Here is a 27867-nt window from a genome sequence, read left to right on the forward strand (position 1 = left end):
TTGGAAGAAGATAATATTTATACATATTTTTAGAAATTGAAGTCATTGTTTTCTTAAATATTGCTGTTCTTCATTTACTTTTATTTATTGACTTCTGCCAATTTAATGTCTTAAAACTTTTTTCTTTTGTTTTCGATATGATTTTATTTTGAGGAGTTTCCATTTTTCATTGTATGAATATGTTTATTTGAAAGCTTTACTACAGACCAGTTAGCTACACTGGGGGGAAAAAAGGGGGCCAGTTCTATATCTCCTGTTCTACTAGGCCGATTGACAAAATTCAAATTACGTTCTTCATGTCTCGAAAGCGTGACATAGGATATATAGTATTGGATTTATATATAGCTCTATTCTAACGTAGTTATTTTGACACAAAATTGGACTTTTTCTGAAATAACACCAATTTTTTCCATATTTCGATTCTATGGCTCAAATTATGCCTAAACATGAAATTTTGTAAACTTTGGTGCAAAATTTATGGAGAAATTCACAAATTTATGTTGCTGCTTTTTTTTCAGTTTATGCCAAGAATAGTTCATTTGACAAACTTCTTAATGTATGGCAACCCAAAGTCGCAATCGTTGCTTTTTTCAAATAATATTTGGTATTATTCGGTTTTGAAGGCCGTAAAAAAATTGCAGCAAAAATGTACGCGCAAAAGCGCCAAATCTAGCAAACGCGCCCATTTAATAGCGTGCCAAATCTAGCGTACGCGTTGAAGCGTCCGCTGTAGCAAGCCACACCCACTCCTGGAACAAGAAAGTTTTCAACTCTGAAAGGGTTCTCAGAGGAGAATAATTAAGATGAAATTAGCCTCCCAAGAATGTCCCAGACATACTCTGCAGGATTAAGGTCAGCAGGTCAGGCTAGCCAATTCGGGCAGCAAATATCTTCACTTTCCTAGTAATTGTCGACCAGCTGTGCCCTGCGTGGGGGAGCATTGTCATTCAACCCAGGACCAACTGACTCCTGAAAAGTTGAACGTAAGGCTCTAAAATCTTCTCTTTGTATCTTAGCAATTACGGAGCCTATATCACACATATGTGGGGGCATGCGTCCTTTCAACATAATGCTTGTCGAAACCTTCAAGCCTCCACCACTGTTATGATCCTTTTCCCTGATAGGAAGAACTGATATCATGCTCCAAGCTCTCTCCAGATATAGTTATGCCAAGATAAAGTCATGTCCATGCTGAGTCTCGACTCGGGAAAAACACAGTGCTCCACTGAACTGTGGTCAAAGGTGCATGCATCTGCAGCATGCCAAACACACTGTCTTACGTGCTGCAGTGAGCGGGATACAAACAGCTCTATCTGATGCAGCTTTCAGACAACTATAGATGGTGAAACTCAGGGCTCCAGTGACAGGAAACAGATCACGTGAGAGCCGTGAAGCTGTGGCAGTCCTTGGTCAACACCCTGAAAGTACTAAATAATGATTCTCATTCTTGTTGTGGATCTTGGTTGTCTTTGCCCAGTCTTCTCAATTTGGATCCAGTGTCAGACAATTTCCACAAAATGTAGATGACACGTGGAATTATACTGGGTTTTGTAACCACCTGCACTTGTGATTGGCCTGTCTTCAATCTACCTATAATTCTCCCCATTCCGTTATGTATATATGTGCGGCTACTCATTTTACCTGATACCTTATAAAATGTACTCAATTCTTACAAGAAATATGACGGACAAGCACACAAATCGGCAAAAACCCTCATTGGCTTATATCCCTTCCACAGTCACAACTGTGCAGGCATGCATGTGTATGCTTATGTGTTCGACTTTGAATATTTGCATAATTCTTTGGCGACATAATTAATACATATCTTAAAAATAGGTATCATTTGCAAATTCTCTTAATTTTGCTCACCAGTGTATTTAAAAAACAGTGTAATATAGTTAAATATTTATTTAGCAGCTCATTGAGCATTTTAAACATTTTCTTATTCCTCTTTTATAAAATAGCTGGTGATGACATCAAACCTTGTCCCTGTTGCAAAGTTTTAATAATAAAAATGGATGATGGTTCCTGTAATCACATGACATGTAGCGTTTGTGGAACAGAATTTTGCTGGCTTTGTATGAAAGAGATTTCTGATCTGCATTATCTAAGGTAAATGTAAGAGGTTATTTTGTTAGCAATTTAAATGCTAATGTTGGTTTTAATTACAGTTATGCATTCAGTAATTTTTTATTTGAATTATGATGATAATGCTGCAATAAATGCAGTGAAATTTCAATCTAATTATTTTGCAGAGGTGGGGGGACTGCATCCATTTTTTATTTTATTTATTTATTTAGTATTATTATTATTTTGTGTGTGTTATTTATTGTTATGGGTTAAAATGGAAACTTAGGTATGTAGCTTTAATATAACATATTAATATTTAGAAACATTGTTTTCAGCCTGGATATATTTTTTTGTTCATAAGTTATTTGAAGAGGATTATTTCAGAAAGTGCATGTAAAAATGCAGACTTCTGATGATAAATCTCATTTATAATCATTTACTGATTTCATATAAAATATTTTGCATTTAATATAGCGAGTGAGAATGCAACAGCCCTGTAGCCTGCCACCATAAGCATTAAATGTGAATTTTAACCCCCCTGTCTTAAATTTCTGGTATTTGCAAAATTCTGTACACTGATAATTCCATATATATATTAAAAAAAATAATAATAATCTAATGAGAAAACCTTGCTGTTAATTCTTGGGAATGGTTTCAAGGAAACGTTGTGCTGGTTTTTCATTTTTCTTTTCAGATATGTTTTACAGTATTACAATGTAAATGTTATTATTTTTCTTAAACATATATTCTTTATACTTAACGTCTGTCTGGTATAAAAAATTCGTTACGTAATGGCTCATACCAAACAGATAAATCAGACATATCAAAACAAATTATCAGTTTTTCTCCAAATCATTTAAGCCATATAACACATTTTTCAGTTTAAAATCAATGCAAATTTTTCATTTTAAGCTCTCAACTGAGTTGTATTTCCTATATCTTAACTCCTTCAATATTTACAATACGATAGTATGTGAGCAGCTGCATGTAAACAGCTGTCCTCTTCCCCTGGAAATAAATATTTGTGCAAATTATGGATAACATTACAACTTGCAATAAACTTGCTTCAGCATTGCAGTCCATTGTATGTGAAATTTTAAACTAAAGCATCTGGATAAAAAGCTCAAATAAGTAATAAACCACTAAGAAGAAATAATAATGAATAAAAAAGAAATTATATTTATAATTACTGTAATAATATTTTATAGCAGGATTTCCCCCAAATTTTTTTCATGGTCTAGCTGTTTTAGTATTTTTCCTTCATAACCTAGTAAAAATATTTATGGCCTATTGATAAAATAAATAAATAAAAATAAAAAAATAATATAAAAATAATTTCCAGATATTTTCCATTAATTGTGATAGTAATAGAAATACATTTAAAATGTAAAACAATAAAAAAGTTTAAGCAGAAGTGTTATGTTTTTTCTTGTTTACAAGAACTTTCAGGTCTACAGAAAATGATGAAAACTTTATTTTTAAATCTGGTTTGACATCTAATTTATATATGTATTTATTTTTTAGGAAAACAAGTGTCGAGAAGGTTGTTTCACACTTGTAAAATTGTAACAAAATGCATTAGGTGCTTAATTGCCTTTTGTGCCGTGAATATTTTTGATGACAGAGTAACCAAAAAAAAATCTATCAGTGGTATTTTTTCAAAGCTGTCTTTAAGCATTATATCACAAGATAGTTTAATGAATTCAATATCTTAATCCAATAATTCTATATTTATTATGAAAGGGTTTCTTAACCATTTTCTTTCTAACTATGAATTGAGAGAAAATATTCTTTCGAATTTGTCTGCAATCCTGTCAGATGTTATGGCAATGGTTTAGCTCCATTAGACATATAAAAAAGAGGAAAGCATATCTTGCAAGAGGTTTAACATTAGCACACATGAGCCAATGCCAGACATCTGCAACAAACTGGCAATAAAAATGAGAAGTAAGTAGTTTTGGCGAAAAAGTTTTTATACTCTCAACTATGGCGAGCACATATGCATACTGTGTAGCAAAGATGAGCATTGCTGCTAACTGCAATGAAGATTTTCGTCGTATGTTCCATGATAGTAACTGAACCCAAAATATTCTTTTTGCATTTCAGCTAGATTTATTAAAACATTATAATCTCCTGCTTCCACACAAGGAGCCCTCAAATTGAGATTTTCCCTGTAAGTTACATTGTTGCTGTGTAATGAAAGATTTAATTTATTTAAAAATAAAAAATGTTCACAAAAGTAAGGTAACTTCAGCCAGTTAACAGTATCAGTAGTATCACTAGAGCTGTCTTTAGATTAAAATGTTGCATCTTTAGCAATAGGGGGTGTTGCTTCAAAAACATTAAAATTTCATTTCCAAAAGTTTCTTAAAAACATTCTCTCTGGATAACTATGGTATTTTATATTGTAGAAGAAGATATTCATGTTCACTCCCCATTGCTTTATATAATGCATCAAATAACCTGGAAAATTCAAGGGGCAATAATTTATAAAATATGTAAATTTTATGTACTCTTACTCAGCCATGTGCAAAATTTTAATTTTTATTTGGCCAGAATTTCTTTGTGTATGTTGCAATGTAACCATAAATATTCTGGTGCCATGGCAAAAAAAAAAAAAAAAAAAAAAAAAGCATTTTTTGGGAAAACCATATTAAATTGGTATTATCCATTATATCTGTACTTTTATTGACTTGGAAGAGAAAAAATATTGCTGTATTTAAGAGAACAACTTTTTTTGATATTATCTATTTCTATGATTCTAAGCTTCACTGTATTATTGGAGAGAAACAACATAGGTATTTATCTGATTTTGCTGTTTTTTTATCACATATACAAGACCCCCACTCTTTCATTACAGGAATTTTTAACTTTTTCAAAACTTTATGAGGGTATCCAGTTTCAGCAATTAATTGGGATATTTCATAAGAAGCCATAGCTAGATTTTTCCGACAAAGCTTCCTGAGAAAAATTTTTAAGACATAGTGTGTTTACTAGTTATTAATTCTTTTTTCTGATTTATGAAGAAATTTGCCAGCATGCTTTTTAGTTTGGATGTTTTAATTTCAAGTGCCACTTCAACTTTGTAAGTCTCGCAAACTCATTTGCTAAGGCCATATGACAAGCAACATGCAATGGTTTTTCATCAACCAAATTTTACATAATCATCAGAATACTATTGAATCCGGGATAATTCCTTTTTCATATTTGTATGAGGTTTTCATGTGTCGATTTAATAGTGCCATTCTTGCAACTCTTGTTTGGCTTAACATTACTTAACTGTTTATTGTTAATGTAATCAACAAAAAAAATTTGCTTCTGTGTGAACATTTTTACGTTTGATGAATACGTCTGATTGTTTACCAATTATAACCAGAATCTTGGGTTTTTTTTTTTTTTTTTTTTAATCATATGCCTGTTGATTTAGTTGTGGTATATTATAATGAATAGTAAATAAGTGCAAAAAATGCACACAGTTATCTCAACTAGTAACTAACAAATAATCACTGAAAATGTAAATAAAGTTGTATTGTCACCGAAAGTTGACTAAAATATGGTAATAGATCCTAGCAGTGTTTTTATCATTTAGGCTTTTTGTAGTTTTCATTAAAATAAATAAATTTTAGTTAGGTCTGTATACTCCACTCAAATCTAATCAAATTTTGGTGATGCCGCAGATAAGATTAAAATAGGAACTAATTAATAATAAATTAATAATAAGAAGAAAATAAGTTTAATAATAAATTAATAAGTTTAATAATAGAAAAGAAATAAATTGATAAGTTTCAGTATCATACATCATGCATTGAGAAACTGTAATAAAGTTTCATGTTACTGGTAATATGTCAGGTAAGCAATTTATCTGTGACCTGGCTTTTTGCTGTCATGGCCCAGTGATAATGGGTCATGATCTGGCATTTGCGAAACACTGATTTGTAATAATTAGAAATGAAAACAATATAATTCTGATAGTTTAATGATGGAACGTGCATGCGCTGTTTATATCTGTCAGTGGATATATTAAGCACTAGACATTTTTGTTACATGAAATTGAAAATCTGCTGTTGGATCAAGAATTGGAGTTGAATGTATGTGAGAAATGGCTCAAGAAATGTTGCCACTTAACTAGAACTATTGATAAAATACCTGTTTCACGAGGCATTCGTAAAAGTTGTAGATTATATTACATTCTAGAGATATAATTCATTTCAGACATCTGGAATCGTAATTTCCTTTTAGCTTATTTTATTGCATTTTTATATTATAATAGTGTATTTTTTTAACAGTACATTTCAGCCATAAATCTTTAGAATCTGAAATTCCTTGGAAATCATGATTCCTCTTTTATCCATTGTTCTGGTATATAAAACTGATTTTCACTTCTGTGTATTTTCTTTACTGTATTTTATATTAGGAACCCATGGAGGGACTGTTATTAAGCTTAGTTAAAAGATAGGTTTAACTTATTTGGAAATTAGAACTAACAAAGAGTCCTCAAATTGTCATCATATATCGTTTGATTTTTATCCATACAGCCATCTGTGTTTAAATATAAAACGTAGCATCATTACATTGTAAATTATTAAAAACAGATTAATTCAAGCTGTCTTGCAGGATTTCTTTAATAATTTTCATCTTTTGTTATTTTAACTATATAAAAAAAGAGATTGTTGTATGTTTGTCATTATTTTTGAATTAAAATGATAAAACAGTATTATTATGAGGACCTTCTGGATGCATGTTAAATATTTTAAAACAGTTATACCTTCTCAAGCAAGCTTGTGTGCTTTTTATACCTTAACTGTTATTTTTATCAGAATCTGAAGTCTAGACGTATTAATATGCGATTTCAAATCTGTGTTTCTTTTGTGTATATTTAGATGTGATGTATAATATTATAAATTTAAAATCAAAATAAATTAAAATATTATATGCTTAGTATTTAAATATTTACAATATATATATATATATATAATTCATATAGTCCATCTGGTTGTACATTTTGGGGTAAAAAACCTTGGAGTCGCAAGAAAAAAATTATGTGGCAACTTGGCATGCTAGTTGGAGCTCCTGTTGGTATTGCATTAATTGCAGGCATTGCTGTACCTGCCATTATTATTGGAATTCCTGTTTGGGTTGGGCGAAAGGTACGTTTTGTTTAATGCCAAATTATATCTTGATTCTTTACTGTTACAGCCATCTGAACTTATTTAAAAATGTGTTTCATTATTATTATTATTCCTTAGAATTCTAAAAACAAGCATGCCTTTCTATTAATTAAAAAAATTTTAAATCCCTTTCTTCTTTATTATTTTATAAGTAATACTTTAATATTGATTGCTTTTGTAAAAAATGTTCACGTTTCTTTGTTTTGCATTCAAAGTCAACATATGTTTGTAGGTTTACATTTCAAATGATTTCTATATATAAAAAAGAAAGGAAAAAAAAAAAAAAAAAAACCTTTTAAAATGTTTTATATTGTTTCCTGTGTAAGAAAAATTCCAATGTAAAATTTTTAATTGTATATATTTTTAAGTCTAATTACAGTGTTAATAAAATGGGAAAAACATTAAAGTTTTGTGTTTAGTATTACTGATGTTTGGAATAGCAGTTCATTAATGAATAAATCTAAATAAAACTTCAAAGGTTGCATATGAGGGGATACACAATTCTTTCTTAAATAGACAGAATAATTGAAACATTATGAATAACTTTCTAATTGTGTGTCAACCCTTCTCTTCAAATTACATCTTATTGATGACATTGTGCTAGGAAAAATGCTAACCATGATGGGAGCTTTGTCTGCAATCACCCTGTCAGGCATCGATTTCAAATTCATGGATCTTTTTTTTTTTTTTTTTTGCTTTATGGCATTTTTGAGACATGTAAATCCAGGGGTTTAGGAAGCCATTGTATGGTGTGTAGAATATTCCTGGATGATTTTGTTTTAAATTTTGAAGCCATCCTTGGGTAGTAATAATGCAATAGGTTAATGCTTTATTCATCTGAGTAATCTGTTGCTTAGAGGTACAAGAAGACGAACAAAGAGGTTAGATGATCAGACAGTGCTTTTACCACATAAGGATCTCTTCAGACATCCTAAATAACAACAAGTAGTATAGAAGATTCTGTGGATTCCATGACTATGGCTAGGATCAAGAGTCTGCATAGTTGGTCTGGTTTTGTCGACTGGCAGAATTTAAGGGTTACAAAATTTAAGAACAGCAGATAGAAAAAGGTGATAAAAAACAAAGCGTTCATCATGCAGATAGCTGACAATGCTTTGAAGAAAACCACTTTCTATCCACTCCTTAGCAGGATGTAGCTTTAAACAGGATTCTTATAATCATCCAATTTTGATTTTCCAGAACCAGGCAATAACGGTAATGTACACTTAGTTATGGGTCATATTGGTTTCTCTAACTTAGATGGCATTCCTTATGTCTTGGGCACTGTGTCTAAATGTGATGAAATAGATAGAGAGACTATTTCCAATGGCCTAGGAAACAGTTTATAGTACAGTATTTTATTAAAATACTGAAAAAAATTAAATGTTATTAACTTTTTAATCTATTTAAATTCAGATTAGTGTTCTTATTTATCTATATAATTGGCAAATAGTTTTTCTGATAATGGGACTTAAATTTATTAAAGCATGTCTTTTAAATTTTGAAATTAATTTCATATTTAATTCAGCTGTTCATTTATCAGTGCAAGGAGTTAAAGTTTAATTGCTAATCAGTAGATGTATGCAGATTTTTAAGTGTATTAAATTTAAGTTGTAAAATTCTTTTTTTAATAGTTGCATACAAAATACAGTCGGCCGGCAACTAGCAGGCATAGCAGAAATCTCATTGTTACAAGTGGGGTAGTTGCCTCAGTTCTTGTATCTCCTATTTTAGCTGGTATAGCAGTAGGTACTGTGAACATTTTACTTCCTAATCTTTGCAAAATGATATAACCTTTTATAAACATATGCAGTGAATAGTCAGTTTGAATGTGTTGTAGCTTGTTAGTTTTTTTTTTTTTTTTTTTTTTTGTGTGTGTGTGTGTGTGTGTGTGTGTGTTATCTTGTATCAATCCATTATATGTTAAGTATGAATACATGATATGTGAAAGTTGACTGTTCAGCCATATTTATTTAAATTCATGCTGAGGCAGATCAGAGACTAAGTGAATGAAGTAGTTCATGTAAAATTTTTTATGAATGTGAATTAATGTGCATTGAGCAAATGGAACAAACTAGAACAGCTGTATTAAAAAAAAGGAGCAAGAGAGACATGAAAAAAAATGAAATCTTGCAGTGTATTTTGAGAAGAATATAGCAATTTGAGTAGCTGGAGGGAACTCTCCTCTTTTCTTTTTTTTTTTTTTTTTTTTTTTTTTAAAGTTCACTACATTTTTATATTTAATGTTTTTATTTAATATTTAATGACATAAGGCCTTTGAAGTCAATTATAAATGTGTGTCACAAATAAAGTTCTCCATCTGAGTAATATCTTCAAAAACAAAGTATACCCATGCATGTTAAAAATTACATAACAGTTTTGAACAGCTTTTTTCATTAATCTTTAAGGTAACATTTTTTAAGAGAGATCATATCTGTTAGAGAATAAAGACATTTGTATAACTGCATTATATTCACAGGTCAATATAAAAAGGCCAATACAAAGTCCAAGATCCCAATTGTTGAACTGGCACTTTCGAATTTTATATATTTTAAATCTAGTAAGATGGCATGCAGAAATCCTAAAATTAAATGTTTAAAATAGTAATTTTGTAAAAATAAGGAACCTTTTTTTAATCAAGAGATTCAAAATGTATTAAAAATTGAAAAAGCTCAATGTTGACATTTATTTTATCTTAATATAAGCACTTTTTTTCCCATGTGTATATTTGTTTTGTATGTAATGTGCATATGGACTTTGGTTTTATGAGGCATAATTTCTTGCTTAGTTACAAAATTACAAATCCCGAAATTGCTGTATCGAAATTCCCATTAAGTTGTCAACTAAAAACGTTTCACTTTCAATAACCTCTTTATAATTTTGTTCATTTATCAATGGTTTTCTGGATTTAAAACTATATTACACATTTTGTCTTCTGTTAATTGATTGATAATTGTGACATTGTCATCACAGTGAAAATTCAATTATATCATCTTCATTTAATTTCTTTGCTTTTCTTCCTATACGATCAAAAGTCATTAATCCGGACTCGTCAGGACTTCGGCAATTCCGGATTATCGATTTTTCTGGATTATAGATCATCAGTTTAAATCTGGTAAGATGGCATGCAGAAATTATAAAATTAAAAATATGAAACCGTAATTTATGAAATAAAGAACAATTATGATCTAAAGGGTATCAAAATTTACAAAAAGAAAAGCTTAATATTTATTTGTTTACTTTATTAAACATTTCTTTCAATGTAAGTTGTTTAAGTTGCTTCGTTTTATGCGATAATACTATCTCTTTAATTCTATAAACAGACATAATTTCTTGTTCAGTTACAATGTTCCGCTGTTCAAGTCCTATAATTGCTGTTTCGAGAGTACCGACTAATTTGTCAATCAAAATTTTTTCTTTTTCAATAACCTCTGTGTCACTCTCTTCACTATCGGAAGTAAATTATAATGACGAGGAATTTGATTTAAATCATATCAAAGACGGTGTACAACGAGATGAAATACTACATTTAGTAAGGAATTATAAGCCAAATAAAATAAAAACATCTGATAAGGATAAGGATAGTGCTGACAGATCAATTTCCCATTCCGCCGCAGAGCAGTGTGAAATTGATAAACAGATTTCAGAATTGTTAGAAAAATGAAGGATATGCCTTTATCCATTCTTTTGCAGCAATTCCAATTTTTGTTTAATGGACTTCGAAATATACTTTCGCTTTGTAAATCCTTTACATAATATATATCAGAAATTCTATTTGACATAATCGAAAGTTTAAGCTTACTTTTATAAAATTGCTCTAACACTCTGCAAAAAATAATAAGCCGGATCCAATTCGAAGATTAAGGAACAATGCAATCTGCAACATTAACTGAATTAATAGATAATTTTAGCTTAGTTTATACCGTCCGTTATACATTAAATGCGCATGCGTAAATGTATTATGTGCATGTGCATACGCATATTCGCAGCCGTAAGGGTCTTACGCTACGCATGCGCAGAAAATTTGTAGCTTTGAGGTCCGGATTATGGGTGTCCGAATTAACAACTTTGACTGTATTCCATTAATCAGAAAATTTCTCGGAACTACTCTGATATGCGCCCTCAAGGCACCAAATTTCTCGCCAAATATTTTTGTCGAGAAACTCCACGCTGCCATATTGCTATCTAAATTTTTTGTCTACTTTTTCGAACTTTAAGCCTAAAATGTCTCCAAAAACACGGTTTTCGCGAATGCAAAAACCACGTTTTGAACACACAATATAAGCTAAAAATCCAAAACAAAAAATTTAGATAGCAACCGTGAAAACCGTGAAGTTTCTAACCAAAATTATTTGACAAGAGTCCATGTACACAGCGATATGTTTTAACTTAAAAAAACATCTACGAATGGCACCATCTAGGCAACAAATGAATTTACGAACTACGCACACCTCGCTTTATTAAATTAACATAACAACAATAAATTTCAAAGAATACCATGTACACAGCGTTCCGTTTCAACTTTAAAAAACATCTACAAATTGCACAATTTAGACGGTATGTACTAATCAACAAAATAACTAAAATAAATTTCAAACAATTCAAAAATCAACAACAACGATAGAAATTCATACTAAAAAAACAATGAACATAACATTCTACAAAATAAGAACAAGAATAAAATAAAATGCACTTACCATTAATGCTTTTTCGAACAACAGAAATACTAATTTCATACCGCCTTTAACATACCGCCACGTAATCACTATCGTATTTATATGACAGCCAGACACACTATCCAGAAAATTCATACTAATATTCACAAATAAAAAAAATAAGAAATAATCACAAATCCCTAATTCTATCACACACAGCCACTAAAAATAGCCTCCCATACCTTCTTTCCACACCTCCAAATACCCATTGCCCCTCAACAGCATGGCCATGATGATATTTCCTTATGCCGAACTTCAATTCAACAATTTTCACCATTAAATCTCCCCCCCCTAGCTTCTCAGACACAAAGCATAACAGGAACCAACGAACTCCAGCGAAAGATTTTTCAACGTCAACAAGGTTGCCATACAACACGCAATCGTGCCAAAAACCAGCGCAGAACACATATCGCCACATTTGGTGAAATTAGGGTGTATATCAGAGTTGTATCAATTTCTCAATTCTTTTCATCAAGGCCAAGTACTTGATGCTTGTTTTGCTTTGGCATATTTCTTGAATGCAAGGCAGCACCAATTTGGTTTCCGTCCTGATGCAAGCATGTTTTTTTATCTACTTGTAGTGTTTTTTTTTAAAGCAAAATGGAGTTTTAGAGTTTGAGATTGCCAAGAGATGAGCAAGCAGCTTCCGTCTTTCTTCAGAAAAGAAGTACTTTGCATGCAGTAAATGCAAAGAGACCATGTTCATACCTGCCAACTTTTACGAATTTTTCGTAGTTTTTACGAAAATGCGTTTGTCTTGACAATTTTACGATTGTAATCCATTTTTTACGATTTTTTCCCTTTTTCAAGTGTTTTTAGTGATTTTTGTCGAAATTTTAGAATTTTTCGCCAATTCAGCGATTTTCGCCAATTGCATCGTGTCTTACCGACTACTTCGAATCCAGTAACCTGCGGTTTCTTCCAACTCGCCGCTTAACCAGCCAATCCAACGCGCTGAACTTGTTTCTCCCACTCTTTTCGCTCGGACTCGGAGCGTGGATTATCGCCCTTTTTTTTTTTTTTTTTTTTTTTTTGTTTGTTTGAACGTACTACGAATTTTCTTAATATGTTGTTGTTACGAAATGAGTTCAAAAAAACCATATACTCAATATTTTCGACCTGCCTACAAAGCCGAATTTCCAACAATTAAAGAATCCTTCAAAGGAAATAACTATGCATTTTGTAACGTGTGCGTGTGTTACTTCATAATAAGTCACGGTGGAAGAAGTGACATTGTGAAGCATGTTAAGTCTAAAAAGCATGAAGTTAATGCTTCGGCTTCGACAAGCTCAAAGAAATTGGATGATTTTTTTTCATTTCAGCTACGAATTCGGATGCCGATGTCATTTTGGCAGAGTGTTTGTTTACTGCATTCCTCATCGAACACAACGTGCCGCTAAGCGCTGCCGGTCAACTTTTCAGACGGATGTTTCCCAACTCCAAGATTGCTCAGAATATGTTGTGCTCGCACGAAAACATCTTCTATTGTGAACTAATTTGCTTGCGATGCACAAAGTAAAACGATAGCTGCACTCCAGAATTCAGCATAAATTAAAACTCATCTTTTGCATCTTCCATTGTTAAATGGAGACGCTACGGGGAAAAATATTGCCTCCTTAGTAATTAATGAGTTGAAAAAACTTAACATCCCAATATCAAACTGCATTTCATTTGGTGCAGATAATGCTCATGTCATGGTGGGTGACAAAAAGGGTGTAGCCTCTTTTCTCTACAACAAACACTATGTTTTGTTCTTCAATTTTCACCAAAAACTCTAGAAAACATTTTAATTGCTAAATGTTATGAGGAAACTAATTGTTATGACAGAAAATTTTCCAAAGAATTTTTGGCTAAAGCCAAAAAATGCACTCTTAAATTCATTGCAATAATTTTTTTGTGTAACATTAAGTTCTTGTTTTATGTTTCCTAATAAATTTTTTAGTTACTACTTAATTGAGATTTACTAATGTAAGTACAATTTTCTCTTTTCTATTTGTATAAATTGTTATTTTTTTAATATAAAAGCATGATATTAATTCTTCGTGTTCTTCTGAATTTTGGAGAAATCTTCTGAATTTGGGGAAGAAATCTTCTGAATTTTTATCTTTAGAGGTTGGAAGGTATGCATGTTGAACGTAAACTATGTTAACTAGACTAACATAGACTGTGTTTGTATAACCACTTTGTGGGATACAACTGTGACTTGAAATGATCTTTTATGCCATTTTAGCTCTAGTTGATTGATTATTTGGAGACTGTCATTGCAATATAATACTTTTAATTATATCATCCTCATTCATTTAGCATGTTTCACATATTCTCTGAGTCGGAAGAGATTTTTTTTCCCATGTAGTATCTGAAAATTTTCAGTTGTCATGATCATTCAGTATGGTAGGTGGCTATAAACTATGCTAAGTATTTAAAAAAATATCTGCAGACCTGTCCTGTCATGCGCGTGCAGTGTCCCACGTGACAGATTTTATATTAAAATATTTTGTGAATTCTTAAATAGTTGTATGACTTGGATGGGCTACAGCAGTAATTTTTAAAAAGGCTGTCTTACTTTTGCATTTCAGCGTGCACAAAATTCTGACTCATTGATGGATATACAGTTTCTAGAAAAGAGTAAAACGAATATATTTATTTATCTAAAAATTTATCTTTTACTAAAACTATGCTTTTAATAAGATAATAGTAACAGTTTGTTCAAAATAATAAGCTGGTTAAAATCAGGATGTTAAGCAGTTCTTAAGTTGAGCTTAAGTTAATTGTAATCTGATTCTTACCTCTCTTCTCTGCTATGCTGACCCCAAAGAATTAAAAAAAAAAAAAAATGTCTGCAAAATTTTACTGTAAACATTGGTCTTCAGACTTCATTTTTCTTTCCATTTTTGCTATATATTGTTTCATCAAGAGCAATCAACCATTCTGATTAATGCTTTGTATCATCCAAGACTTTTTGTTATGATGCCAATGAACCGATACTTTTGGATTGATGTGTTTAAAGGATATTCCCCCCTTTCAAATTACAAGTAGTTGCTCAAACTCTCCTTTCATATTACAGCAGTGAGAATTTTCTTGAAGTTTTTATCATCAGAACACTTTCTTGATTTGAAGCATAGTTATGTTAGGCAAAATTTAATAAAGTAATCTAGTTTCATGTGCATTGTAGATATTTTAAATTTCATTTAGTGATTTTAATGTTACATTACGTTCCTTCATTATTTATTGTCTGATTGGAAAAAGGAAAAAAAAAAAAAAATCGAGACTGTATTTGAGGCATGCCTGAATGCTTTTATCTTCATAACTACAAATGTTACAATCGATCTAAATACATCATTAGATAGATGAAAGAGCACATTAGCAAACATACACACCAAAAACGAATAAAAAATATTTTAAAAAAATGGGACAAAGTTCACGTGCATAGTAACATGCGAAAAGTAGTGAAATTTTGGTGAAGCTCCACGCACATGCATACCCACGTGTAAGTTGCAAGGTTGTCTGGTAGACAGCAGCTGTGTTCGGGTGGTGTTTGCTGTATTTTATTTTGACAAGCTAGTGGTGTTGTGATTTATAGAAATTTGACGAGTGTAGCAAATTATGTACTAATAGAATTTACTATTAAGCAGCATAAGAATGCAGGATTCAGAAGCGGACAATATTTGTATGGTTCATGTAATTTTTAATGGACAGTCAAGATTTATTGTAGCATCTGTATATATTCTTTCAACTGTTAATTTAGAATATTTGAAGATATTCTTGTTTAGCGCATGATGTAATATTATGAGAGTACTTTGATTGATGGTGAGTTTAATATAGTTACAGATGTTATTATTATGATGAGAGATTTCAGTGTAGGTCTTAAACAAAATAAAAAGGTATTTGATTTTATGAAACATTTTAATCTCAATATGATACCAAGTATTTATCCAAGTACATTTGGCAATTCAATCTAATTTCTCATATCATCAACCATTTTATGTAGGATCATTTTGAATGAATAAATATAATAAATAAAAAATAAAATATAATTGCAAAATCTTTTGTTTTATTTGTTCTATAACATCCTTGTACTTCTGTTAGTAATCCTATGCATTAAACACCAGTGGCTCTTTAAAAGAGAAAGCCTAACTTAATTTTTTATCTAGTGTACTGCATGTTGCATAACTACTGATTTTTCTTCACCACAGATAGTCTATGTGTGCTTAAATGTACAATGCTAAAGACAAAAGAGTCTTAAATTTGCAACCATTTCATGCTTTGAAGTTTGGTTGACTCAGACTTTACGAAACCTCTTTTGTCCTTTCTTGTAGTATTACATTGCTTACAAGGAATATTGTTTGCTCTTGCAGAACAAAACCAATTGAATGCTAATGTGTCATATTTCACATGCTTGTAGTGTTCATTTGAATTAGTAATCCATCATATTTTTATTTCTTCTCTATCCTATAGCACAACTGGCTTGCTTTTTACAGATTTCTGCTCTAAATCTTTTAAACTAAGCTTCTCAGTTTCTGCTACATAAATTACATCAACTTACTTTATTTTAATGTTAATCTTTTCCTCTCTGAAGCCATGCTAGATAATATATGTAAAAGTTACAAAACTGCTTTTCTTTTGCTGCCTAGTCTAACAAGAACTAAGAATGATGTAAGTTTTCACTCATCCCTGTGGCTTGGCAGGTAAGGTAGTCACCTCACCTTTTCTTTCCCAGTGGTCTCTGTTGGCCTTACAACTTGCTAACACTGTTTTCTCTCCCTTACTGAGAAATGTAGCAAGAATAACTGGATTTTGACTTCTGTATATGTGGAATATCTTTTTGATTCCACCATAGTTTGCTTATTGCTCCCCTTTTCTGTACTGAAAAGCACTTTTCAAAAGAGAGGGATCAACATTTCATTTTATTGCTCCCTTGTCATAAAACTCTTTCATTGAGCACAAATTTGCCTTTGGAACCTTTAAAGATTATAACAAAGATTTCTGATTTCTATACCTGTCTTATTTTTTAAACTTTTCTTCAGTGCCCTTTAATCAGAGGCGAATACATTAAGGTTCCTATTCAAACAGACTAGGTTCAACAGTAGGTGAATGCATTAACCCGTTCAGGACAGCACAACTGCACAGCGTCAGCTCAGCGGCTTTTATACATAACTTGAAAACGTAATGATTTATTTCAGTTTCTATATGCAGTAGATGGTGCTAAATGGTAACGGTTTTTCATATCGGTTAAGTCATGTGGCTTTTGATCTTCATGTATGAGCATCAGTTTCTGTTCTGTTCTTCTGGTTTTGATAGATTTATTGGTGTAAACAAACTGGGAATCACAGCTCTTTAAGTTAAAGGGATACCGGCGGTGGTGGATCTCCATCTCGTGGAACTGTATGTCGGAAATTCTAAAAATATGCTAATTTTAAAATTATTTTGCGATATTGCTGTGGAACTGAATTTTATGGTTTAACAGGGTTTGTACGGTCCTTAAGAGTCCTTAAATTTTTTGGAATCAATTTTTGGCCCTTAAAAGTTTTTAATTTTGGCCAAAATCAGTAGAAGGTCCTTAATTTTAATCATGTGAAATTTCTGTCTGTTTTTACGACTGCCATTTTTAATGTAAATTAGCATTTTGGAGGAATATTTTTGGCGATTCACTGACGTATATAGTTATCTTTTGAATGGGTTCATGGCTTATAATTTGTTCTGTTACTAATATAAATGATGGGATAATCGAGTTTCTAAGCAAGAAGTGAAACAAGCATTTCGAAATTCATTTTTTGTAATAAAGAGCTCTTAAACAATTTTCGCTCTGGGAATGTAAATTCTTTTATTAAACTGTTCTAAATTTGACAACTTGTCAACATTTTGGCGATTTTAAGATCAGTTTCTATAGAAAATTTTTAATTCAAAAATCTGAGAATTTTTCGACGATTTTTTAGAACATCGTAACATTAATAAATTTCATTAAAATAATGGTAATATATTGGAATTATATTTTAAAACTAACATTAAAATAAAACATTTTTATTTTTTTGCTGTCATATTGTAAAGTTTCATTTTGGCAACTTATTATGCAATATTTTGAATCTAAAAAATAAATAAATAATACCTTTAGTACCACCACTAAAAATAATAAGGTATAATGCTATAAAGCATAATAAAACAAAACATAAATGTTTTATGCTACAAAAAGCAAAACATTAAAAGCTACAAAACATGTTTTGTAGCTTTTAATGTGTAATTATTCTAATATCGTTTAAGAATCAGTGTTATAAATTACATATATTTTAAACTGTGAAATTTTATTAGATTTTAATAGGGCTTTTTTTAACAAATATTGTTAAAAATTAAAATTTAATAGTAACCATGTAAATCCATAATGACTAAGGTTACCTATTTACCTAAGTTAATTATTTATAACTAACTGCTTACCCTTAAAAATTATCTCTATGTATTAAAGCAAGTTATTGCCTTTCATTAATACTCACTGTGGTCACAAGATAAAACACAAAAATGTAGAAATTCAAGTAAAACTTATTCTTTGCATCTAGTGAGACTTAAAATAACACAAAACTACTTATCACCTCTGGTGCTTTAATGGCTTATTGAAACCTGAAAGTATATTAACTAGGTTGAATTCGGCACAAAGCTATGACACTAGTTGCATCAAACTGAGCCTGACTAACTTTCAACACTTGCTCAATCATGCTTACATCAGGCCTTTCAGGTGTGTTCTAATCAGATTTCTCTCTAGACAAGCAGCAGCGGTGATAATATTCAGTCTTTTGTTATGAATCATACTGATTATGATCTTACTTCTCATTTTAACCTATGCCTTTTGACATAAAATCTACCTGCTATTTACTAAGCCTCTAGGCAGCGGTTCTCAATCTTTTGACTAACGTGTACCATCCAAACAAAAGTTGAAAACCTTTAGTACCACCACTAAAAAGTACTACTACCACCACTACTCTTGAACAAAGCTCAAATCATATAAATTTACGAGTGTAAGAAAAAAAACTCAATCAGGATGTTGTGGTTTTAATTTTTGAAATAAATAGTTAAAAATATTTTGCTTCTTTGTGTACCACCTATTTTTTCCTTGCATACCACCGGTTGAGAACCTCTGCTCTAGACTGACCAAGTATGTGACAAAATGAGACACATAAAAATAAATAAATAAATAAAATAATAAATAAATAAATAAATAAATAAAATCAACATAAAGCTAACTATTAGTAAAATGTAAATGTCACTTATCTTCTTTCAAATATGCCCAATCTATTATAAGTGTAAAATATTTAATGCTACTTGATAAACTGCATGAAGTTTATTTTATTCTCAAACTTATTAATAATTATGTCCATTCATGTTTAGTAATAATTCATACTACTTAGGGATCTATTTCATTTTTTGGATAGTATTACAAAAGTGAAATTCAGGCATAGAATAATATTTTTAATTGAATTTATTCAGTTCTCATTTGCTCATAGGTCCTTAATTTTTTTCATTAATGGTCCTTAAAAGTACTTAATTTGCGTGTGCAGAAATGTGTACGAACCCTGTTTAAGTGTGAAGAACATGATATTTAATAAATAAAGGTAACACACAAAGCGTTAAAAAAACACCACTTTGGACATAATTTAAAATCTAAAACTTTTTTTTTTTTTTTAATTAGAAGAATGTGAGAAAACATATCTAGCTGACTATAGCAAGTGTAATATCGCCCAACTTCTGTGATGGAAAAACTCATACCAGTTGTCCCTTTTTTTTATATTCATTTTAAAACTTAACATAGACTTTTGTAGTTAATTAAAAAGTAACTTTGCAGCATTATCAAAGAAGAGGAAAGATATCAGCTTTCCCGATGCATGGTGCATCTTACTTGTTCGGCATATGCTCGGCAAAAAAAGCCGCCATTGCCCTGTGTGTCAATTCTCGTTTTGAATTAGCCCACACACAACTGAATTATTAAATTGGAATTTAATTATCTACAGATAATTATTACTTACTTTTTTTTTATATTTCGTATTTGTATTTGTGTTTTCATGTGTATGGTATTTGTTTTCATGCTTATAATTTTAGTATTTCACACGTTTCATTTATTTCTGTTAATGTGATGTTTTTTATATTAATGCATATTGGTAATTAGTATATTACATAGGGAACTTCAAAAATTGAGTTCATTATATTAAAAGGCTGATTTTATATGAATTTTTTTTGTAAAAGTAGGCCTAACTGCTGAAAATGCGTGGGCAGGTGGCGGAATTTAATTTCGGAGGGCTCGGTCCTGTGGCTGCACTTCATTCTCCACGTGCTGGTTTCTCAAAGGGTTAAAGTCCATGTTCAAATGGACTGGGACCAACAGAATTGTCCTTTAAATAAAAGTGTCTCTTACAGAAGGAACAGCTGTAAGCTTTCCTTGCCTACTCAGTATTTTCTCAGCATTTACAAAATGAAATTAGTGAAAGAACATATAATTTAGAATATGCAAGTAAATATTGATATATTGCACTCCAGAATCATTATAAATAGTTGAATAAATTGAATTGTGTTTTAAAGAAAATTTTAATCAATTTTGAACTCTTATAAAATGGTGCCGCTGCACATTGCAAAAATCTCCCCCAAACTCCCAGTTTTTGATGTGTGAACAATCTTCATATATCAAAGTTGGCAGCTATGACTAAGTAAATGCCAGTAGAAAAGCTTAATAGATTTCCAATAAGTAAATGTTGGCTAGTAACAATAATAGGGTATTTATTGGTTAACTAAAACGTTAAAACTTGCATGAAGGACTGATGTGGATCTTCTTACCTTATTTGAAAATGATATAATTTATTTCATTGTGATCAGTAAGGTCGTCTGAAGTTATGCCTGTGCTTGTGTAAGAGTTATGCAGATGAATAATTTGAACTATTGTGCCCTGGAATTTGAACCTCAAATTTTAATTTATATTGTTGCCTGGGAATGAAGTTGCACTTGTCTGAATTTTGTAATGATAATATCATAATGTGAGTGCAGTTTTAAGAACTGTACACTTTTGAAAAATGTAAATCATCAAAATATACTCTTAATATTTCAAAATGGCAAATACATTTGGGTTGCATATAAACTTTAGTATTTAAAGAAATTAATTATGTATAAATTGTATATTCAAGTGAGCGGGGAAACCGTGTAATATATTTTAAATATTCATAAATGAAATCGTATCTTTAAATTTACCAAACATGAAAAATGAATTGAAAGAAGGGATTACATATCAGGTATAGTGGTTCCCCCAAGAAAAAGGCATTGGAAAGTAGCAGACCTTGTAAAGAAGTGACACAAAATATGGCTTTGAATTCTAAAGATTCTGTTATAAGTAGGAAAAAATTATTTATTCAATCAAAATTGTTACATTTTTTTGCAATAATTTTTTCTTTAGGTATTGGTGTCCCCATCTTGCTTGCCTATGTATATGGAGTAGTGCCTATTTCTCTGTGTAGATCAGGAGGTTGTGGTGTATCAACATCTGCTTCTGGTGTACGCATTGAATTTGATGAAGAGAATGAAATGGGCATGGGAAACAATCCATCTGCTGGAAATTTTGGTACATAAAAATCAGAGTATTTTGTAAAATTTTTATATTATTTTTGCCAGGGACATGGTCATTTTCCATTTTATTTGCATGATTGAAATGTCCACTTGATTTACTGAACTGTGAATACATTTTTAATAAAATGTGTTATTGACTAATAAAAATATTTTAAAATATGTTTTATTAAATTTTTTGTTTTTATTTAAATTAATAATAAAGTATCTTTAAATATTTTTATAAATATTCATTGGGAATTTCTTATTTGCTTTTGGAGGAGTTAAAAATGATGTATTGATTAAACTTTTAATAAATTGTTAGTTTAATGAGGACACATTTGTATCTTCACATTTTAAGCAATTCATTTAGCTACAGAAATGATTTTTTTTAAAGAACTGATGGTACATTCTGATATTATATCCAGAGCCGGATTTACGTATAAGCTACTACACAAGGTGTAGCTTAGGGCCCCCACTTTCTTGGAGGTCTCTAAAAATTAAAATATAGTATAAATTGTATTAAAATATATTATAACTGACTCATAAAGAGTCCCATATCTCAAATAGCTTGGGGCCTTATCAAGTCTAAATCTGGCTATGATTATATCTTAATAAGTGATACCATATATATGTATGTGTGTATCCAGGAAAATTATATATGTATTCAGTATTAATATATATGTATATAATGTATATTTACATTACTATGCGAAATAAAAGATAATACATTTTAAATTCAAGCAACTAAATAATTAAATATGATTTATGGATGGAACCTATGGAACAATGGAAATTTCACCCTCAAAGACAATGTCCCCTCTGAATAACCATTTTCTGTAAACAAGGACCAATTAAAAGAAGCTATCTTTGAAAATCCATGTTATGTAGCTAAGGAACTGTCAGGCAGACTAAGTGTTCAGAATAATAAGAATAATAATAGTAATGTAGGTACATTATGCTTTAACAGAGCAGAATAAATTTTCTCAAGTTTTGGCATGTGATTCTGTATTGAAAAGAAGTAAAGAAACTTTTTTGAAATGACTCGTTACTTAAGAAGTGGATACTATGTGATAATGTTTTAAGGAAAAGATTATGGGATAAAGCTAAAGAAACTTCTTTAGTAACATCGAGGGGGAGGGCTGCATCCCCTAAAAGTTTGAGAATGATTGGAATTACCTAGGAATTGTTACCACCAAATCAGCAATAAATTCAAAAAAGTACTTTTGTCATATAAGCAAAAACTGAAGCAAAGCACTCAAAAACTGACCAGTTATCAAGGTTTTGTCTTCCATCATGATGATGCTTGCCTCCATTTTCTATGAATGTTACACTGAGACTTATCTCCCAAAAGTTTGTGGATAATGTGACTACAAAAGAATTATTGCCACCAAATTAGACAATAAATTCAGAAAAGTACTTTGCCAAATGCAGTTTTAAAGGTAAGAATTGAAGCAAATAAAATTGAAGCAAAGCGCTAAAAACTGACCAATGATCGAGGTTTTGTTGTCCATCATGATGATGCTTGGCTCCACATTTGAATGAATGTTAGATTGAGACTTTTTGAGTATGACTGAGATGTTTAGAGTCATTTTCTGTATTCACCAGATCTTAGCCTGTCAGATTTTCATTCATTTAAAATTCTCTGAATGTCCTGGAGTTCACTTATTCAACTTCTTTCAGACAGGACTACATTAAATTTGTTACAAATAAACCTAGTAACATTAAAAAAAAAAAAAAAAAAAAAAAAACTTTAACACATGCTAGAGAAATGGCAGAACTTAGGAACAAAATGGTGCTTATGTGATTCAGTGAAATTCCCCCCCCTGCTTCCTTTGTATTTGTTATAAAAAATCTGCAGAATTTTCTAGATGATTCAATATTTATTATTGTAAGACTTGAAATCTGTTATAACTGAAACTTTATAATAAAATAGCAGTTTTTATGTCTTCACATTCTTACAAATAACATCTGGACATGTCTAATAAATGTTGTTAATGAAAATAAAGTATTGATGATTGCATGAAATTTTCCATTTTCATGTTATTCATTGAAGACATTATCGCAAAATATTATTACAAATTTCAGCCTGAAAACTTAAATTTACATGTATAAAAATCATAAATTAGTACATATGCAACCTCAGAGGCAGTATCTCTAAAACACCATGATTTGGGAATTGCTATTATGCTGCTTTGGGAATACATGTTATGAGTGATGCAAAAATGTGCATATGATAAACTATTGCTTAGCTGATATCGAATGCAACTAACTCACTTATGCAGGAAGCTACTAGAGATAAACTGTGCATTAACACAGGCTACAGTCTAACAAAGTTGCCTCAGTTGCAACAGTAGTGAACAACAGACTGTCTCATCACACATGTCTCTGAACCCTTCTAATAGCTACCACTTATCCTAGTTTTTAATTTTTAGCTTGTGGAAAACTTCTGAGGAAAATGTTTCATTTCAATAAGTGAAACTAAATTCCATTCCTCCACCTCTAATAAATTCCATTCCCCCACCTCTAATAAATTTTCAGCACAATTATTTTTTATTAAATTTTATTTGATTTGAATTGATCTCATTTGTGTACATCTGTAGAACTTTTTAGGCAGATTCATTTAATATTTCTATTAGTAGTTAAATTTAACTTTGTTTTACATCAATATATGGTGAATTTAAGTTTACCATAGTCACCTTAATTATTTATTATTAACATTTTAAAAAATACTTTAATAAATAAAAACTTTTCTTCTCTTCTAGGAATTTTTCTCAGCATAAATTTACAAGAAAATTGTTATTGAAATTAGCCAAAGAACATAAAATTTTAAATATCTTGTTCAGTTTTAATTTTATATCAGTCATATTATAAGTGGTTCAATATTTTGAATCATGCATTATAAAGGGAATTTAAGTTGTTTTATAATGCAGTACAATTTGGAGTACTTTTGTTTTTATGGAATTTTTACATAAACTTCCAGTTTTCAGGTTTTAAGTTTTTTTTTCAGGTTTTTTTAAGGTTCATATTTTAAGGTTGGCAACTATGTGTTTTGTACATGAGGTTTATGCAGCCGTCACCCATTTGGAGCCTAATACTAATGTTGCTTCACTGATGACAGTACATGAATGAATGCAAGGTAATCAGTGTTGAATTGAGAAATCACTGAAAAATTTTGCCATATCTGACGATTCAGAATTATTGAATCATCTTCTAGACAGGTTAGCTTCATTAGGCCCTAGTGCTGATTTGACTGCGTTGATGACTGTGTGCATGAAATGTGCACTAGATCATTGGTGTCGAACTGTGTAGTGACTGAAAAACATTACCATATCTGTTAAATCAAAATTTTTCATATATTGTAAACGAATCACCTTCTTACCTTAGGAATTGCTGCATCTGGATGATTTGATATTACAGATAAAGGCAGAGAGAGATGTATGTCTTATGAAAAATGTTGTCATTGGGAAGTTTAAAAGCCCATTATCCTAGTAGAACAGTCCTTGACAATTATTAAGTGCTTCTCCTGAAATATATAAGAACTGGGGGATCTGTTGAGATTAGCTAGTTACTGGTTATTACCCAACTGTTCTTATTTATCTCATTAAATTGATGCTTGAAACAGTAGCTGTTGTTTTTTGTATTGAAGTGGACATTGCAAATTGGCACTTTAATGTGAGATTTGGAATGAAATAGAGTATTATGTAAAAATACATATTTTTCAGACACCTTTGTATTTGAAAATTGCCGTTAAAAAGATATTATAAGTAACTTCCTGTTAAATGTCATAGCATCATGGTATTTTGTGTAAAAGCTTAATGTTAGAAGCATTTTTAAAGTCTTTTCCAAAATTTTTATGACATTATATTAGTGTTATTTTATCATGTATGTAATTTAAAGCTGCTACTATGTAAACTATATCTTCCTCATGTCCTTGCAGAGAGCCAGTGTTTAAGAATATTAAACAGAGCAGATCTTTTAATCACCTTTTTCTATAATGGCTTAATAGACTACATGATTTTAAAGTAATAATTGTACTTCTTAATAATTAAAATATCCATATTATTTTCTAATAAGGTGTATGCACATATTTAATAATAGTTTCAAATATAACAGATTTATGATTATGAACATTTACAATGCCATTACAGTTTATAAAAGGTATTTGTTAGATAACCTCTGTATGACCTCTGCATGGAAACTTTTTTTATTTGTGTTGTTTCATAATTTAGTCGTGTATCCTTGTACATTATATGTATATTCAGAAATATTTTTACCCAGAAATTTGCTTACGACAGTAATGCTTAATTATTACTGTTACAAACTTAACATTACAAATGTACATGCTAACTTCATTTTCATTAGTGAGTTATTTGGGTGTTTGTGGTAATGTGTACAATCTTTCAGATTTAAATTAACATGCAGTATAGGCATAAGCATAGTTTATTACTTTTCCATTCTTTAATATATGGTGGCAACTTAGATTAATTGCATTTTGTATGCAGTTATTGCAACATCTATGAATAATAACAGATTTCTTTGAAAACAGTTAATATTATTTATTTACAACAGTATACGAGATCTGATTGAAAAGTATCTGACATAACTGAAATAATAAGTCAGTACACTTATTGGATTAAATAGGTTTAAAATTTAGAAATACTATATGTTTAGTGCAATTTTTTCCCATTCCTGGAAGCATAAAGTCAGTTTAAATGTTATCACTTTCATGTTATCAGTTTTGAATTCTTTAGTGGCATCTTTCATGTAGTAAACAATTAGATGTTGTCATAAGTAACACTAGGAGAGTTACAGAACTTGTTTGTAAAATTTTGTGTTCAGCCATAAAATCCTGAACGTGTTGGGTCAAGGTGGCAGAGATTTGGGTGCAGTCCAGAGTATAGCCAGGTCCCCATCGATTGAAACGGCTTGTACTGAGTGATAACTGATGCCTATTATAATGTTAGTTCATCAATCCAAAACAGATCAAGATGCAAAATGTCTTTTAGATTCTCAAAGTATGGAATAATTTAGATATATCAAATTAATTGCATCAATGTTTTGATTTAGGTTCCGCATTAGTAACGTCATCAGCGTTGTGCAAGTCGTATGAGATGGATTGATCTAGAAATGATGCAGTCCAGAAAAAGGGCATTAATATTTTAGAATAAAGAGGAAGAATTAAGGGGTTACTGAACCAGTTAAATTTATAATAAAAAATCCTTTTAGTGTTTTTGTAAGCAAAAGTTAAGAAAATGATGACCTTCCATGTGCGTGAAAAGTTCAGCATATTCTATTGTATGCTGTTCAATAAAAGTCACTTCAGCAATGACATGGTAGATAAAAAATCTTAAATTTAGTTTACAAGTAGCTTAATGAGTTTGAAATTACTGCTTTCCAAAATTGGAGAACTACAATCCTATACATTTAGGGGAGACATGTTTATTTTAAACGATTTATAAAAATTACCTGCAGCAGTGTCATGATGATTAACTTAACAAAGTTGTCTTCCCCTTCTTCCATCTCCATATTGATACCTGAAAGATACATTAAACAATAACAACTCCAGGCTTTTGCAGTTTTTGAGAAGCATCATTATCAGAACTAAGATTGACATATTAGGCAAAAAAATTGAAAAGAAATGCCAAAGCACAGAAGAGAAATCGGCTTGCAGTGGTCATCGTGGAAATGACAACAAAACATGAACTTGACGAATTTCCAATTTGTATTTCCATGCTTATAAAATCATCTTCATAGATGTTCATCCGATCATAATGAAGTCCAAGACATTTCTATAATTTTATCATAATGATAAATTTCTCTGTACATTGATTCTTAAAATTAAGGCGCAGGCAGTTTAGACAGGGAAGCAAAAAGAGAAGATATTAGCAAGGTAGAAGCTAGGAAAAGAATAATGCAGTTTATTTCCGAGCAGTATTTATACAAAGTACATGCAGAAAGTACTCTAAGCTGTGGTTGGTTAATTTAAGGTTGTTATATAATCATGGAAGATTCTCAAATTTGGGAAAAAGGATGAATATGAATTTAGTGGGAGGCCACCAAATCTAGAATGTTAATTTTGAGGTTGCCGATTATTTTTTAAAGCAGCTATTGTATTTTATATCTTACACACATTGAGCTTCATCTTTACTTCATCAACACTTTTGCCAAAACCAGTGTAGTAATTACTAGTTTCTGCCATAAGATTAACTGTTAAATAACTATAAGGTGATCAAAGTATTACAGTGTATTTTAAAATAAACAAGTTGAGTTCATAAAAAAATATATTTGCTTGAAAAGCCTCTGATGTAAGGCATAAAATGTCTGTTTATGGCATGATATAATGTCAT

At 30.7% G+C, this 27867-nt stretch overlaps 1 protein-coding gene across 3 annotated transcripts in view; it reads left to right on the forward strand.

The window, feature by feature from the left end:
* Positions 1–27867, forward strand: part of LOC118184657 (E3 ubiquitin-protein ligase RNF19A-like) — a 72340-nt gene that overhangs the window by 25568 nt on the left and 18905 nt on the right. For all 3 annotated transcript variants that reach the window (XM_085822582.1, XM_085822581.1, XM_085822583.1), the window contains exons 6-9: positions 1965–2112; positions 7055–7217; positions 8873–8987; positions 21372–21536. In XM_085822582.1, the coding sequence (XP_085678708.1) occupies positions 1965–2112; positions 7055–7217; positions 8873–8987; positions 21372–21536 (591 nt within the window). The remainder of the gene's footprint in view (positions 1–1964; positions 2113–7054; positions 7218–8872; positions 8988–21371; positions 21537–27867) is intronic.

Source organism: Stegodyphus dumicola, chromosome 8 (assembly GCF_044657685.1).
Source record: "Stegodyphus dumicola isolate Sdum_Otavi_A_Nest chromosome 8, ASM4465768v1".
NCBI lineage: Eukaryota > Metazoa > Arthropoda > Arachnida > Araneae > Eresidae > Stegodyphus > Stegodyphus dumicola.